Genomic DNA, 16,120 nt, shown 5'->3' on the forward strand with positions numbered 1-16,120 from the left:
AAAGTATATAAATAATTAAATTTATATTTTCAACTTATGCCTTGTTTGAATATTGAGAAGGATAGGATGAGCTGAAAAATTTCTGAATAGTAGTGAGATAGTTTATAAAATGATTTAAATTAAGATATTTTATGTGGTTTTGAAAAATGAGAAAAAAATTGAATAAAAATATTATAAAATTATAATATCGTTATAATATATTTTTTTAATATTATTTTTATTTTAAAATTAAAAAAATAATTATTTTTTTTATATTTTATTTAAAATTTTAAAAAAATTATAATAATTAAATAATGATTAGATAAAAAAATTAAAAGTTATAAATTAAAAAATATTGCTTAATCTTTTAAATAAAAGGTGATTTCACAGTACTTTCATTCCAGTCGGTTGCTTTGGAGGCCAAATAAAGTCGGTGAAAAAGCTCATTTTAGCGTACAAATCAAGGTCGAGGAGCTAGCGTTGATTTGAGCGGTGTTAAATCTGATGATATTTGCCAGCCAGGGCAATCCGAGCACGACACGAGCTAGGCAAGTGCCATGCAGCCGCAGTTTGCTTAATTAACTTGGTCAAACTTCTGTGATCAATGGCTGATAGACCAAAATGGTAACCTTATTGACTCCAAAACTCTTTTAGGTGGACCTTAATTCAAAAGAAAAATGATAGAGTTATTATATTTATTTATTATTTTTTTGATATTTAATTTTTTTAATTTTTTTTATTTTACTTCATAGTTAAAGAAGTGATTATTAATAAATTTATATATTTTTTTAATTTTTTCTTAACTATTAAAGATGTTAAAAAAATATTTAAAATAAAATGATAAAAAAATAAAAATACTATAAATAGTAAATAAATTGTAAATAGATAGTAATCTTATCACTACCTATTCAAAATACTAATCGTACGAACGCGTAAAGAAAAGTCTTCACGTCATTTTTGCATGAAAAGACGTTTGCGGGGAGAATTAAGAACCCTAACTCAGTCAAAATACCATCATCCTCAGAATCCTAGCTACTATATACCACATGATCATCTAATTCCGTGTCCGCGTCTCAATTAGTACTACTTTTGCATTGTTCTTAACATGGAGACATTAGTTTCTTCGAACCATGTCTCGTAAGTTCCACGAATGTGAACCCAGGAATCGTTTTCTTTATTTTCTAGAAAAATGGAATGTGCAGTATGTTGACACATTCTTACGTATCTAGTCAACATGAGTCTGTAATCCAGTGACAAAGCTTACTTTTCAGAGGAAGTGAGTCAACCAAACGTGTGATTAACGTCTTAATTCGAAGACTTACAGGTAAGTCGTAAGTCGTAACCGTCTTTTAATATAAAAAATCAACAGCCAATTTGCCAAACTGATGAAGAAGAAAAGATCATTCTATAATTTTAATTTAGTATCTGACTTTTCTACCTTGTTGTTATTTTCCTAATTCGGCATTTTTTTTACGATAGTTTCGAACAATTAGAGGACGGCTTTTTTATTGGATTGGGAGGGATTATTCGAGGAATGAAGCATCAGGGATGATCAGCATGGTGATGGAAATGCCACGTCATTTGTATTTCGAAAATACTAGCTGATACATTATTTGAAAGTTTTTACACCATATAATATTTATACGATATAATTTAATTTATAAGATTTAAATTTTAAAATTTATTTTTTAAATTAAATTATGTTACATAAATAATATACAATTTAAATATTTTCAATTATTCATGGTCTAAGTAATGTAAAGATAAATACAAATAATAGATTAAAGTGTAAAAGCCCAACTAGTTTTCCATGCATTGCAGACACGGATCAAGTCTGGATCCATCTCCTAGAAAGGCCCAAACATCTGAGAGTGTTGGTCAAACTTGTCCCGCATATTCAAACGAGGCCCAGTTTCAAGGGGCCTTCTCCTACAGGCCTGTATGTCGAAATGGTTGAGACCATTTAAATACTCAAAAGGCTGTTGCAGACAAACCCCCCCGTCCCCGGCGCCCAAAAAAAAAATGAACCCATGATAATCAAAGCAGAATAGCAGACGAAAGAATGAACACAATTGTCAAAAAAACCGCAAGCAGAAAAACAATACTCGAAAAAACTCGCTCTATGAAACGTCAGATTAATCGGAAAACAAAAAAAAAAAAAACGACGATAAAGTGAAGAGGCTTTAACAACGGCCTGCATATGATAATCAAACTTTTTGTTCTCCTCCTTTTTCCAACTGAATATCTCCTGATTCAGGGCCAGAAGCGTCTCCTTCGGAGGAAACAAACTTGCGCCAGTAAGGATGATTTCGCCACACAATCGTCATTTCTTCAATGGGAACGCCCTTAGTCTCCGGCAAGAACTTGTGAATGAAGAGGGTCATTATCACCACCCAGCATGCAAAGAAGATGAACAGCCCAAATTTCAAATGGCACAACATCGACGTGAAGACTTGCGCAATGGCGAAGGTGAAGATCATGTTGACGGAGACATTGATACTCTGAGCAGCTGACCTGATTTCAAGTGGGAAAATCTCACTGGGAACCAACCATCCCAGAGGACCCCAGGACCAAGCAAATCCAGCTACGTATAAGCAGATGAAGGAAACCACTCCATATGCATACCATTTAGGCAATTCTCCAGGATTTCCAGTCGTTCCAAATTTAAAAGCAATTGCTATTGTAATTATAACCTGTACATTACATCCATAAACGTACACATGATACATGAAAATCAGAAGTACACTTCTACAACAAAAGAAAAAAGGAACCAAGAAGATAGAGTGGCTTTAGATTTCTAGTGTACGTACCTGACAAATGAACATTTGAGCACCACCCTCTAGGAAAAGGGTTCTTCTTCCAAACTTATCAACACTGAAAATCGAAACGAGGGTTGCGAGACAATTGACGGTGCCGGTGATCACTGCAGACATAAGAGACGCGCTGCTTCCAAAACCAATGGTTTTGAACAAAACAGGCGCATAAAATGTGATCACGTTCATGCCAGTGAGTTGCTGGAATAAGGGAATGCAGATGGCCATGGTGAGTTGGGGTCTATACTTTCTCTGGAAAATAGAAACCCAAGGGTGTTTTACTAATTTCGAGGCTTCACTGGCCGACACCAGATCGTTGAATTCCTCGTCTACGTTAGGAATGCCACGGATTTTCACGAGTTGTTCCTTGGCTTCCTTTAAATGGTTACGCTCGATCAGGGAGTTTGGTGTGTCAGCAAGACAAAACGAACCTGCAATGATTATCAGAGCAGGAACCATGGCACCCCCCAAGCTCAAACGCCATCCCCAACCACCCTCAATCTGAGCGAAGAAATAGTTCAGCAGATTGGCAACGAGGATGCCAATAGTAATTGCCAATTGGAACATCATGTTGAGAGCACCTCGGAATCTGTACGGCGCCATCTCAGAAACGTAGATTGGCACAGACTGCAAACAAATGTATATATAGGAACTCAGGCTACGTATTGAGAAAAGTTCTACAATACAATATTATACGTATTGATCAGTATCCCTTCTATTTTATCACTTTAATTTTTTTTTTTAATTTGAATTTTTAATTTTAAAATTTTCACAATTTCAACAGCTAACATGTCAACACGTATACGTATAATTATAATAATAAGTATATAATTATAAGTATATATATACATTTCCTAATTTATAATCATCAATATTGGTGAAAAAATAAAAAATTTAGTGCCACTTATTTTCTCCTAGTATGTGAAACTGAGTTACAACTCTCTCCCCGAAGTCCTTTTTCTTTTTTTTTGTTATGTGTATGATAATTAAAGAGATGGATATATATATAAATATATAAATATATGTTTGCTTAAAGCACATACTTCTGTATATATATATATATATATATATAAATATATATATATATATATATATATGAATCTTATTTAATTACCTGATTGGCACATCCAATACCAAAACCTAGTAGCATTCGACCAACAATAAGCATCCAGACCCTTTCAGCGAAGCCATTGAAAAGCGCACCAACACAGAAAAGTATTCCACCCCAAAGCATCGTAGTTCGCCTCCCAAAATGTCTCGTTATTGTTGCTGCAAAAATGGATGCGACCAAAGCAGCAACATACAGGGACGAAGTAAACAGCGTCAATGTCTGGCTGTCAAATTTGCAGTACTGGTTTTCAGAAGGTCTGATCGATGTCTCCTTTTCGTATACAGCGGGAAAAAACTTTTCCAAGAAGGAATCCATGGATGTAACTCCGCCTAAATACATGATCACCAAAAACCAAAATTAATTGGTGATTTAATTCGAATACATAAAGATATATAGAAAACACCATGTTAAAAAGGGATTGCGCGCAAGGAATAATTTCAAAACGAAAGTGTTTGAACTTTAAGATCGTTACCTGAAATTCCAAGATCATAACCAAAAATTAATCCGCCAGTGGCTGCAACTACGCAAGTTACAAAGACCTTGAAAGTGAGTTTGCCCGGATATTCCCGTCCATCCGACGCAGCGATGGCACCTCCAGCCATTTTGACCTAGCTAATTTATCACTTCCCTAGCAGAGAAATATAGGAGTCCGCCTGGTGTACTGGAAACGGAGGTCCAGAAGCCAGGAGGAGTTGAAAATAAAATTAGTAAAGGAGGTCGTGAAATTTATAGATCAGGTCATATGCCAGGATATATATTATATTGGAATTGGATAATGATAGTTCATTCATATGAATTATCCGATTGAAGCGTACGTATCACGTAGATGTCTCAACAGAAAATCTCTAAGTATCGTATCCTTCTGATCAATCGATTTATGCATGCGCGAGGACTGAGTTTTAGGGAGAAGAAATCGTCACGTGCATGTTAGAGTTTGGTAGGGAATCATACTCTTTTTATTTTTGGTTAACATCGAAAGCAGATGAAATCATGATCAGTTACAGCTTGTGTTTTGACAAAAAGAGGCCATGCGATTTTGGATTATAAAAGATAAGCACGTACACAACTAATTAAATTGGAGTTTAACTCATGCGTTGGTAGTACTACTGGCCTGTTTCGGATGGCAAATAGAGTTTTTTTTTTTTTTTTTTTTTTTAAGCAGTGCTTTTAATTGTGTAGGTTTATTCCAAAACTTCTATTAACAAATTTTTTACTGTTTGATAAACATGTACTTAAAAGTGCCTTTAAAGTTAGTTACAATAAACATGAATCTAAAATAAAGTTATTTACCGTGATTTTTTAAAAATCTAACATTTTCTGCAGGAGTTTTTTTTAACAAAAACTTCAATTTGGTGCCCTTTTAAGAAGTGGATTTGTAGTTTTCCTTTTAGTTCTTAATTTTTTTTATAAATTTACCGAACATAATTTTTTTCTTCAAAAAAGCTTTTAGGTTGTAAAAAACACTTTTTAAACTTCCAAATCTAAACTGGCACTAAAGATCATTGTAGATGCAGAAGTTTGGTTAGGACTAGGTGACTAAGTTAATAAGTTTGGATATGACTAAGTGAATAAGATGAAAGAGTTTATCTTATTTTTGGTTTTGTAATTTGGATGAATGTAAAACACTTTGACTTTATCTATGGCTATTTTGATTTTATCTAGAGGTTGTTAGGAAGTGTTTTAGATAAGTCAAAAGTGTAGAAGCCAAGTTCCATGAGATAGATCTTATTCAGAAAAGAGTTTGAATGCTAAACTGTCAATGTTGAGAAAATAAGTATTAGGCGCCAGCAAAATCCGTTAGTAGATTTTCACTGTGACTCAAACTCCTATTAGATTTGTTCCGTCAGCAGAGTTCTACTACGAGTCAAATTCCTATTATATTGTTTATTTAAGTGATTCTACTTGTTGAAGGCAAACGGATCGTTTGTCCGACCAAGTAAAAGAGTCAATTAGCGAAGGTTTTGTAATTGAGAATTACTCGTAACTGATTTTCAAATAATAAAAATGATTATTTTGGGTTTGACTGCCACGTAGGGTTTTACATTTAACAAGTTCTTTAAAGGATTTTTCTCCGTAACCAAATTTGCTGTAACGCACTTTATTTACTTTATGAATATGATTAGTTATCAAATTATTACATTATTAAGCACTAACCAATCTATTGAATGATTCGGTATATCGTTGTATTACAATACAAGACTACATGAATAATTTCAACCGTGATCACATGTTAAACTTATAAATTAGTTTAGAGACTAAAGTAGCCTAGATAATAGGTTCACAGCTTTCATTAATTTAGATATTAATAGTCCTGAGGAAGTATTGTGATTTTGTAAAAATATAAGAGTTTTAAATTGCTATTAATGCGAATCATAGCCTTGTTTGTTTTCGCAGATGAGGTGAGTTGAGATTAAAGTTAAAATGTTGAATAAAATATTGTTAAAATATATTCTTTTTATATTATTTTTGTTTTGATATTTAAAAAAGTTGAATTGTTTATTTAATTTTGTGTGAAAATTTAGAAAAGTTGTAATAATCAAATGATGTGAGATGAAATGAATTGAGATGAGTTATAAAAACAAACGAGACTTCGCCGTTAGTGCATAAAGTATTAATTAATTCATTATAAATGCGCCTTGCATAGTAGCTAGAACGAAGAGAATGAGAGATGATTACACTTTGTAGTTAAAGTTCAAATTAATTACATATATTACTGAAATATAATATTTTATAGATCATAGAAAGAAATCCTATCTCTCATTCAAAATAAAAAATAAAAATCCCAAGATCTGAATTTTACTGGAGGAGGAGGAGGCCTTCCTCCACTCCTTCCCTCCTTTCTCCTTTCTCCTTTCTCCTCCTCATTTTCTATCTCCTTCTCTCATTTCTTAGTTTATTTTTCTTCCTTCAAGGTTGAAAAAGTCAGATCTGCAGTTTTCTTGCAACTCACGAGAGACACATGCAGCACAAGAAGACTCTGAGATCGCAAATCGTTCAGAGGGTAGTGGCGGTTTTGAAGAAATCACCATGCGTGGTCCTCACGCGCCATCCCTTCCAACAGGTCTTCTCACGGCCATACGCGCCAAGTCACCAGAATCGCCACTATCATATCTTTCAAATCTGACTTTTGTGGCTGAAAGATAAATTTGTTGTCTTCACACGCCGTCAAAGTCTACTAGAGTTAGTCCAAACTGTAATCCATTATTTTTCGTTCTTGTTTTCCTTATTATATAGTAAAAATAAAAAAAGGAGTTCGTCTCTTGGACGGTTTGTCCATAAAAGTTGAGTCCTCCCTTTCTATAATAGGTGAGATTAAGTTTTTGTTTAAGTAAAATGTTGTCTCTTGAATATTTGTTTTTAGATTCAGCAGTAGTAAAAGCATAATGACTATCTGGATTTACTTCTCAATTTAATTACTTTTAAAAGCACAATGACTAAATGGATACTTTACTTGTCAATTTAATTACTTTTAAAAACACCGTGGAAAAATTAAAGATACTTTATTTAAGTGAATAAAGAGAACCATTATTTGCCAAGACCGTACTGAGTCCCAAACTTTAAATCAAAGAATATCGGACAAAAGAAATATACTTGTGTTTAACTTTAACAGATAATATATAATGCATCTCCAAGTTAATGATAGATAATTTAAAAAAATAAAAATAAAAAATCTACTCAGCAGTTAAAGGAAAAAAAAAAAAAAAAAAAAGATAAAAAATAAACCAAGTGTGTGATGTAGGGTTTTTAAGTAGAAGAAGTCTTAACTTTTATAATGATAAGTCGACGACCCAAATTAGATTTCGTGATAAAAAGTGAAACGATAATAAAAAGTAACGTCGTTGTTCAAACTCATATATTGTTTTGAAAAAAAGTGGAGCTCATAGAGATCGTCGATCAATAGATCTCGAATAATACAATTGACTCTACAACGGCTATGAACAGAATTGAAGACTTACCTATTGAAGATCCAGTACCTCTTATGGAAACAACCACAACGGCAACGCGACACCACCATGAAGATCTGCCCGCTCACAGTACATATGGCAACTGCATCAACCCTTTCAACGGCTAGTTTCCTTTTGTACCAAATATGTATCTTTCAATTTCGGCACTTCCTTGTACAATTACATGTAACCAACGGTAGAGAATACCTCTCGTATTGATGTCTTGTAGATTTATAAACACTAACAGTGGACTCTCACGATTGTAACTGAGGGATTTTATCAAACAGTTTGTGTTCATTTTCTTTAGTCTCGTGCATCTAGATTTTATAGTGCTTCCTAATCCAAATCAGTGCATTCCAAGCTGCATATAGCTTGTTGCTCGACTTTTTTGGATCAAGTGTAAAGACTTGATTTTTCTTTTGTACCAAAAATAGTGTGATTTTCCCATTATTAGAAGAAAATTAGAAAGAGCTAATTATTAGTTAAGATGCAAACTGATGAAATAATGAACAATTGATCATGAATTTATGCCTTTGCAATCTTGAACAATTTCTGAATATATATTCTCATCTTTCTTCTGCGTACGAATGGTTTATTAGTTTGCTGGCCCAGGAAAAATGTGTTTTTTTTTTCTGTGAACCCACAAAAAGACTGTGGGTACATATATACATACATCTAAAAGGTTCCCAAAAAGCTTTAATTATCCAATTTCTTCACGTCGCATAAGAAGGTACAATCTGAAAAAGGGGCGAAGACGCGATTTTGTTGCGGATTCTATGAATGAAAGATATCACTCAACACAGACGACATTAAAGCCATGTGCAACCCACAAAGAGGTCCATGGTGGGGACTTGGTCGTAGGTGACATAAGAGCACCTCGTTGGCAAAATACTATTCAAGGAATTAGAATCACCTGAGTCTCTTTTTTCCTTTTTCTTTTGGTTTTCTAAAGAGAGAAAGGGACATATTTCTGCTTTATCTGGAGTTCCATTCCCCTAAATGGTTTGGAAGAAATCGCGAAAGTGGTGCCCCAAGGGAAAAGCAAAGACAGAAATAATTCAACAGATCGAGGGAGAGATATGTATAGTATACTCTTTGGAGAAGGTCGGGCTGTGTTCATCCTTTTATATTTTATTTTAATTTCAGTCTTATTATATATTTCAGTTCCTACTAATTATTGATACGATATGTCTTAAATTTCAATCGTATTTATTGATGTGATATACTTAAATTACCGTCTCTAAATATAAATGATCTGCATATGTTTGAACTTTATTTTAACACTAATAAAACTATTAAGATATACGAAGAGATCAACTTGACTGAACGTACAACCAAAATCTTTACAAATCAAGCATACCAATGTCCATGATATATGTAAGATATAGTTCAACGTACCAGGCCGGACGATACATTTTGGAGAAGTATTCATGTTAATCATTTTTAGGGAGATCAAAGTATTGTTAATCATCTTAAATAATTGTGAAAATATAAAACAAGAGCAAGTAATATTAATTGTGATTAACACGAAAAATATGTTAGATACACTCCTAGCTAACTTATGCAATATTTTAAAAATAAGTTCATTTTACTTGTAATTTTTTTTAGGGATATGATTAAGATATACGTGGACAACTTGACTGAGCAACAACCAAATTCTATACAAATCGGCATGCCATTAATATGCTCCTGATAGATGAAGAGACCCGAGAGATTTCTGGGATGAAATAGAAGTAGAGATAGCAATCGCCAGTCGGTGGTGAAGTAGAGAGAGAGAGAGAGAGACGTGACATACCCTGAATAGGGGGGGGGGGGGGGGGGGGCAAATAAAACCGATACTGGAGAGGTTCTGAGGTGGACGGCTGTTCGGAATTAGAACCTGGACGGTCCAAAACCATCCAGAGAAGAGGAGCTGGGTCCAACGTAAAGGTACCTAAGACTGTTAACAAAACCAAAATCATTGGATATCAGTACTCATCTGTCATGTCAGACTGATTTATTGAGCACATGGAACTTTTACATATGATCTTAAGTTGAAGGCAAAAGACTTCCAACTTTCTTTCTTCCTGTTCTGCTCTGTGCTCTCTCTCTCTCTCTCTCTTCTCGGCAACCGATTTTCAGCAATGGAGGGCTTGCTTTACGAACATGAAATATTGTATGTATACAAACACCTTGCACAAACCCCTGATCGATAAGAAAGATAATTAAGGAGAGTGATGATCATGATCAGGTTAATCTTTTTCTGGCCCAATTAATCAATTCCGCGGTCCTCAAAATTTCATGCCTTTTTGTAGTACCGTAAACAGAATCATATGCTCGATAAGTGTAATAAGTCTTTGAATGGAAGCCCCGGTAAACGGCGAATCAATACATGTATATGCTCATTCCAATGATCCTGTAATATATATATATATAGACATATATATAGACTCTAATCTGGGTTACGCATGCAGGTCACAGTTATACCCTAGTTCTCAGCTCCAGAAAATAAGAACCTTTAACTGCAAATTTAAGGGAAAGAGAGAGAGTGGAGACGAAGCTTGATGCAGTAGTACTAGAGAGAAGGTAGAGAACAGCTAATTGCTAGCCTGTGCATAAATGCGTGTCATCAGCGTATATACAGTCTTACACACCAAAGAAGTGATCCCTGCCCTATGTCATGTATCATTTTTTTTTCCACTTTTTCGTCTAAAGCACGAGTAATTACTAATTCCAAGTTGGTACCACGATTTTGAGTCTCTGATCATCCCCTGGCCTCTCCGCGATATCCCCACGCTTTCAACTTTTTCTTGGCACGTATACATATAATCAGACCCACATCTACAATCTCAACCACAATTAACCTCTCTATATCAGTGTCTCCATCCTTCTTAAAATTCACTTGGTCCTTAAAATCCCCACATTCTAGCTTACCTATATATATATAATATGGCTGACCATAACAACTCACCTATGCAACATCGTCGACTAGACCAACCCTTTGATCAGCCACCAGTGCCAGCCCTTGACCCTCCCCATCCTCCCACCGAGCAGTACTACTCATTGGACCAAGTCCAAAATTCGCACCCTATTCACACGTGTGAATCTCCCTCAGCTAAGCCAATTCAATCTCCAAAGCCCGCCATGGCCTCGGGTTCTTCAAGCAGACACCCAATGTATCGCGGAATTCGGTGCCGGAGCGGCAAGTGGGTCTCGGAAATCCGAGAGCCACGCAAGACCACACGTATATGGCTGGGCACGTTCCCCACCCCGGAGATGGCCGCTGCCGCCTATGACGTGGCGGCGCTAGCACTAAAAGGTGGCGATGCAGTTCTCAATTTCCCTGGGTCAGTTGGTTCGTACCCAGTTCCGGCCTCTACATCGCCCCTTGACATACGTAACGCCGCTGCAGCAGCAGCCGCATTGAAAAAGGCTGAATCGAGTGACAATCAGCGACTCGGGCAGCAGTACTCACGTAGCGATGGGAATCCTACGCATGAATCAGGTTTAACATCTGGAGACGAGTTTTTGGATGAGGAGGCTATATTTGGCATGCCAAATCTGCTAGTGGACATGGCTGAGGGAATGTTGGTGTCCCCGCCGAGAATAAATTCATCGGATGACTCGCCGGGAGGTTCAGATGGAGGAGAGAGTTTATGGAACTATTTTTGAGAATTCTCCAGAGCCATTTTAGTAAACGTTATGCAAAATTCGAAAGTAGAATAGAAAAGGGAATAGAAATTAACTACGAAAATGCCTTTGCATTATGTGCCTGTCATCAAATATAAATGAGGTAATAGGATTAGGTCGATGGAAGCCATGATCACAAGGTTACTGATAAATAGATAATGGGCACAGTGACTTTCGAACACGTACGTTAATAGAGTTTTGGGACGATATTGGCCGTAGAATTAGAATATTTTTATTTTGCTTGTTTTTGTTTCTGTGTGTATGTACTTACAGAAGTTGATTGAATTTGCATCTTTGTGAGATTATGGTTTGCCTCCGTGGGAATATATAAGGGCTGCCGTGAGCCATGTTTTCTTGATCGATCTCGGCTGTAAAATAGGAGCTTCGGCTGGTTTTGATCAGGGCGCAAATTGGGTCTGTATAATAAGCAGATAAGAGAGACAGAGAGAAAGCTATATACGGTAGCTAGCTACTTGAAATTTGAAAACCAAATTCGGAGTAAGAAAACGAGTTAGTATTTTGTACTCTCTGTCGACGTCGAACGCAAATCTCTCCTAATTGTGAAAGAAGTTCGGAAAAATTAAAGTCAATTAAGTGGAAAAACAAACTTTGATTAATAATGATATCGGTCACACTTTTCGTTATTTTAGATTATCATGAGTCAAAACCTAATGGTTCCTTTCTCAATGTCAATATCTTTTTTTGACGAAAGATTTAAAGCTACAGAAATTGGTTTCGAGTACTGATCATGATAGAATAGAGAATGTGTTCTCTATGCATGATTAAACTGTTCATTTGTCGGGGAATTAATAATGATCGTCATGTTACCATGAACAGCTCGCTCTCTCTCTCTCTCTCTCTCTCTCTCTCTCAGTGTATATATATTAATATGTTGAAGTAATCAATTACGTGGCGCCATAATATATCAGGTTTTCCGATCCAAAGTGCAGTTAGGGTTGCAGGAATATGTGAACTAGGTGTCGTAAAAAGATCATCAGTAATCACGTAAATCAAGGACAAGGATCCTGATCTAGCTCGTACGTGTTCGAATTATCTCTCTAATACGTCCACACATGCAAGGGCTCATGTTCATGTAATAAGTTTAAAGGATTGATCTCGTAATCCGAGAGTGCTACTTAATTATAGCTAGGCATTAATATTCCCAAAGTAATTAATTAGGAGACAATTGCTTGCTTCCTGCGGATGAATATAGAGCAATCCGAATTTGAGATGACTATAAAAGGATGAATTTAGGATGGAAAATGCTAATAAAAAAAAAACTTATAAAAATCTTATTTATCCACGTGTCAGTTATTGATATATTGAATAAATCATGATATTTGAAATTTAAAATTTAAATTTTTTAAAAAAATTAATAAAATAAATCTTGTAAGTAAAATAGTAAATATATCACTGATCATGATTTAGGATTATTTGAAATTACGTACTAATTATTTAGATTAATGTTTGGCAAGCACAGCAGATGAAGACGGCCTGCATGACTTTTTCTTTTCTTTAGAGAGACAAGCATCTCGTGCCATATCTTGTAGGGCCAGATGGTACGTGCGCTGCACTCACGGAAGATCCAATTGGCAGCATGTGTTTTACGAGACAAAATGTACATACCTACATATATTGCCAATTGTAATGGCCACGACACAACAAGAGACAATTACTTAATAACTTCGCTTCTTCAAATCGAAGTCAGAGGTACAGCGAGACACCAGCGAACCATGATAGCTATCTGATGCGGACCTCTTCTCCTCGGAATTGAAAAAACTAATTTGTTTAAGAATTGTCTTTTAATTTTCCATCTACAAAATATATTGATCTTTTGCTGGTCAAAGTAAATAACTTAAATGTTTAGGATCGAACGTAACTATCATCATTACAAAAAATAACGAATATTTATGACGAATTATTTAAGATGAAAATGATTATTTATAACTAAAATAAATTTAGCGGCTAGGGGGAGGGGCGGCTGGGCTGGGAAGGAACCCTCCTTTATCGATAGCGATTTTTAACAAAAAATTAAGTCATTTTTATATAAAAAAAAAAAACTAACCACGAATAAACAGTTTTATCGAAACAAGTTTCAAAGCATGCTTTCGGTTCAAACCACTGAGCAGGCCGGGCCGACAACCTGCACTCAAAACAACGTTAAAAAACAGGAGAAGATGCTCTAGAAAAATAATTATTAGATAATCATATCTCATCATAATTATAATATAACATTCAAATAACTTGTTAATATCATGTTTATCATTCATGCATGCTTTACTTCTTCAACATCAAACAAAACGATCCACTTCAATTTAAAATTAAATGAAAACGAGCTTTCATCAAGGCTCAAGTGACACAGACAAATTCCGGCCAAACACATATTACCGCCCAAAGCTTAAAAAGGATTAATTAATTTTTAGAATAATGCCACTTCGACACAATATTTTGACACTTTATGTATTTTAATTTTTTTTTTCTTTACTTAATAGTCAAAGAAATGACTATTAGTGTATTGATATTTTTTTTATATTTTTAAAAATGTTTTAATATGAAAAAAAAATTGAAAAAAGATGAAAAACTAATTTTGGCCTAGTGGTAACTTGTAGCGGGCAGATATGAGCGGCAGAGTAGCACTGCTCTAATTTTTAATATTGGAATAATGCAACTCTTCGTAATAGATGATCTCATACTATTCGCTTGATACTCATTAGTACTACTATGACAAATTTTAAATGGCTCCATATAATATCAATTACTCAAATGAGAACTACTTAAAATGTGTAGCATCAACAAAACGACATAATCGAAGACAATTAATAATATATTTTTTTCCTAAAGATACCCTTAATTTAGGTGGGTCTTCCCTGCAAATTTCGGCAGAAATATTGAAAGTAGTGTGGTTGCAAGTCGGCCATGAACTCTGAAAGGGGAAGGCCTTCAACGTTGAAAAAAGGTTGCTGTTAGTCTTTTTGGATACTTTTTTATCCGTAAAATCAAAAAGGAAATGATGTTTGTGGGGTTATGTCTGATGCAAAACAAAGAAGCCGAAATCCATTTAACTTTGAATGAGCTCAAAAAATGTTTGACTATGGGACCAGCATGGCCGACATCGCCTACAATGCTTTTTATCTTCACTACCTTCTCAAGTTGGTGATGCGTCTCTCTCCTTGAGCTAGATCATCACTGAAGACGTAGTACTACTACTGCTGCTGCTACTTATTCATCATCCCCCAGCTCGAAGCTAGCTGACATCTTTTGATATTTTTTTCACCCTTCAAAAATCAAAATAAATAAATAAATTGGTATTATTTATTAATTAATTAACATGTTGTGGCCGACTTGACTAGGTTAGCATATCTTCATCTAATCCACTTTGCAGCCATGGTTCCCCACCCACCTTTCAGATGGGAAATCCCGAATATCTCTCAAGCCAATCGACTAGATTATGATCAACATGATCACTGTAATTCGATTTGTTATTGTCGCTCTAATTAAGAGTGTTTTTTTATCTCTGTAACTTAGGATTAGGTCTTCATGAGTTACATGACCCGCAATTTCAAAAGGGCCAAGACTATCCATTGACGTACGTACTAATTAGCTGGACAACACCTGTGATTTTACTTCTTGTCTTTGTAGTGGATCGGCCAACATCGATCGAATTGAGCCATCCTGTTTGCTCTAAACAGTATGGATGTTCAAGTGATCTCAACCATCATTTCCTAATTCCCCACTTGGAAATATGATACTATGTACATGTCCAAAAACAGTTAATTTAATCAACGTACACTACAATACAATTGGTTTTTAGTGACGGTTAGGAAATTGTGACGGTCTTTAGACCGTCACTAAAAGGTATTTTCTGTGACAGTTTCTGGAAACCGTCACTAAAGATAGAATGAGATTTTTTTACGTTCCAACGTATGGGAAATATGCGTTCGAACGTTACATATACGTTCGAACATTATGTCTATTTACGTTTGAACGTAAAATGTTTTGGCGCAACCGTTCGAATGTTATTAATTTTACGTTCGAACGTAAAATGTTTGCACCAATGTTCGAACGTTAAGTAATAACATTCGAACGTTCATTGTAAATTTAAATTAAATGACTTTAATTTAAAAATTATGTGGTTTTTATTGTGCATAATTTGTGAACAAGTCTAAAAAATTGAATTGTATATATTTATATATATACACTTTGTAATATATAAATATATATTATTGATTTATATATATTTGAAATGCAGTGATTTAGTATTAAAGTTGAAAAATATAACATCAAAGAAGGTTAAAAATTGAAATTAAAAAACGATAGAAATATTCAATAATATTTTTCATTACAAATATTAAAAATAAAATACAAAATTTGATATTAACAGTCAGATGATAACGTTATCCGCAAAAGTCGAACTCCGTACCTCCTCAGTCAAGGTATCAACCTTGTCGTTGAGGATAGTTACACGATGGGTGAGTTCGGCAACAGACGCCGATATAGCCTCGAGCGATCGATCGATCTTATGATCGATATGCGCAGTCAGCTGTAAGATGACCGCATCAACCCAAGCAGGCCGCACATCTCCTGCAGATGTACTCGGCGTATGC

General features: G+C 35.0%; 2 protein-coding genes across 2 annotated transcripts; one reads left to right on the top strand and one right to left on the bottom strand.

Annotated features, from left to right (window-relative positions):
* Window positions 1–1,714: 1,714 nt before the first annotated feature.
* On the bottom strand, window positions 1,715–4,633 carry LOC121237555 (sugar transport protein 12-like). The gene is made up of 4 exons (XM_041134345.1): window positions 4,376–4,633; window positions 3,907–4,232; window positions 2,790–3,419; window positions 1,715–2,672 (listed from the first exon to the last, which is right to left on the bottom strand). Exons 1-4 carry the CDS (start codon window positions 4,503–4,505, stop codon window positions 2,187–2,189), a joined length of 1,572 nt encoding a protein of 523 aa, XP_040990279.1. The 5' UTR covers window positions 4,506–4,633; the 3' UTR covers window positions 1,715–2,186.
* Window positions 4,634–10,663: 6,030 nt separating this feature from the next.
* On the top strand, window positions 10,664–11,604 carry LOC121237623 (ethylene-responsive transcription factor ERF027-like). The gene has a single exon (XM_041134453.1). The coding sequence runs from the start codon at window positions 10,776–10,778 to the stop codon at window positions 11,496–11,498; it is 723 nt and encodes a 240-aa protein (XP_040990387.1). The 5' UTR covers window positions 10,664–10,775; the 3' UTR covers window positions 11,499–11,604.
* The last annotated feature ends 4,516 nt before the right edge of the window (window positions 11,605–16,120 follow it).

The sequence above is a fragment of the Juglans microcarpa x Juglans regia genome, chromosome 6S (assembly GCF_004785595.1).
Source record: "Juglans microcarpa x Juglans regia isolate MS1-56 chromosome 6S, Jm3101_v1.0, whole genome shotgun sequence".
Taxonomy (NCBI): domain Eukaryota; kingdom Viridiplantae; phylum Streptophyta; class Magnoliopsida; order Fagales; family Juglandaceae; genus Juglans; species Juglans microcarpa x Juglans regia.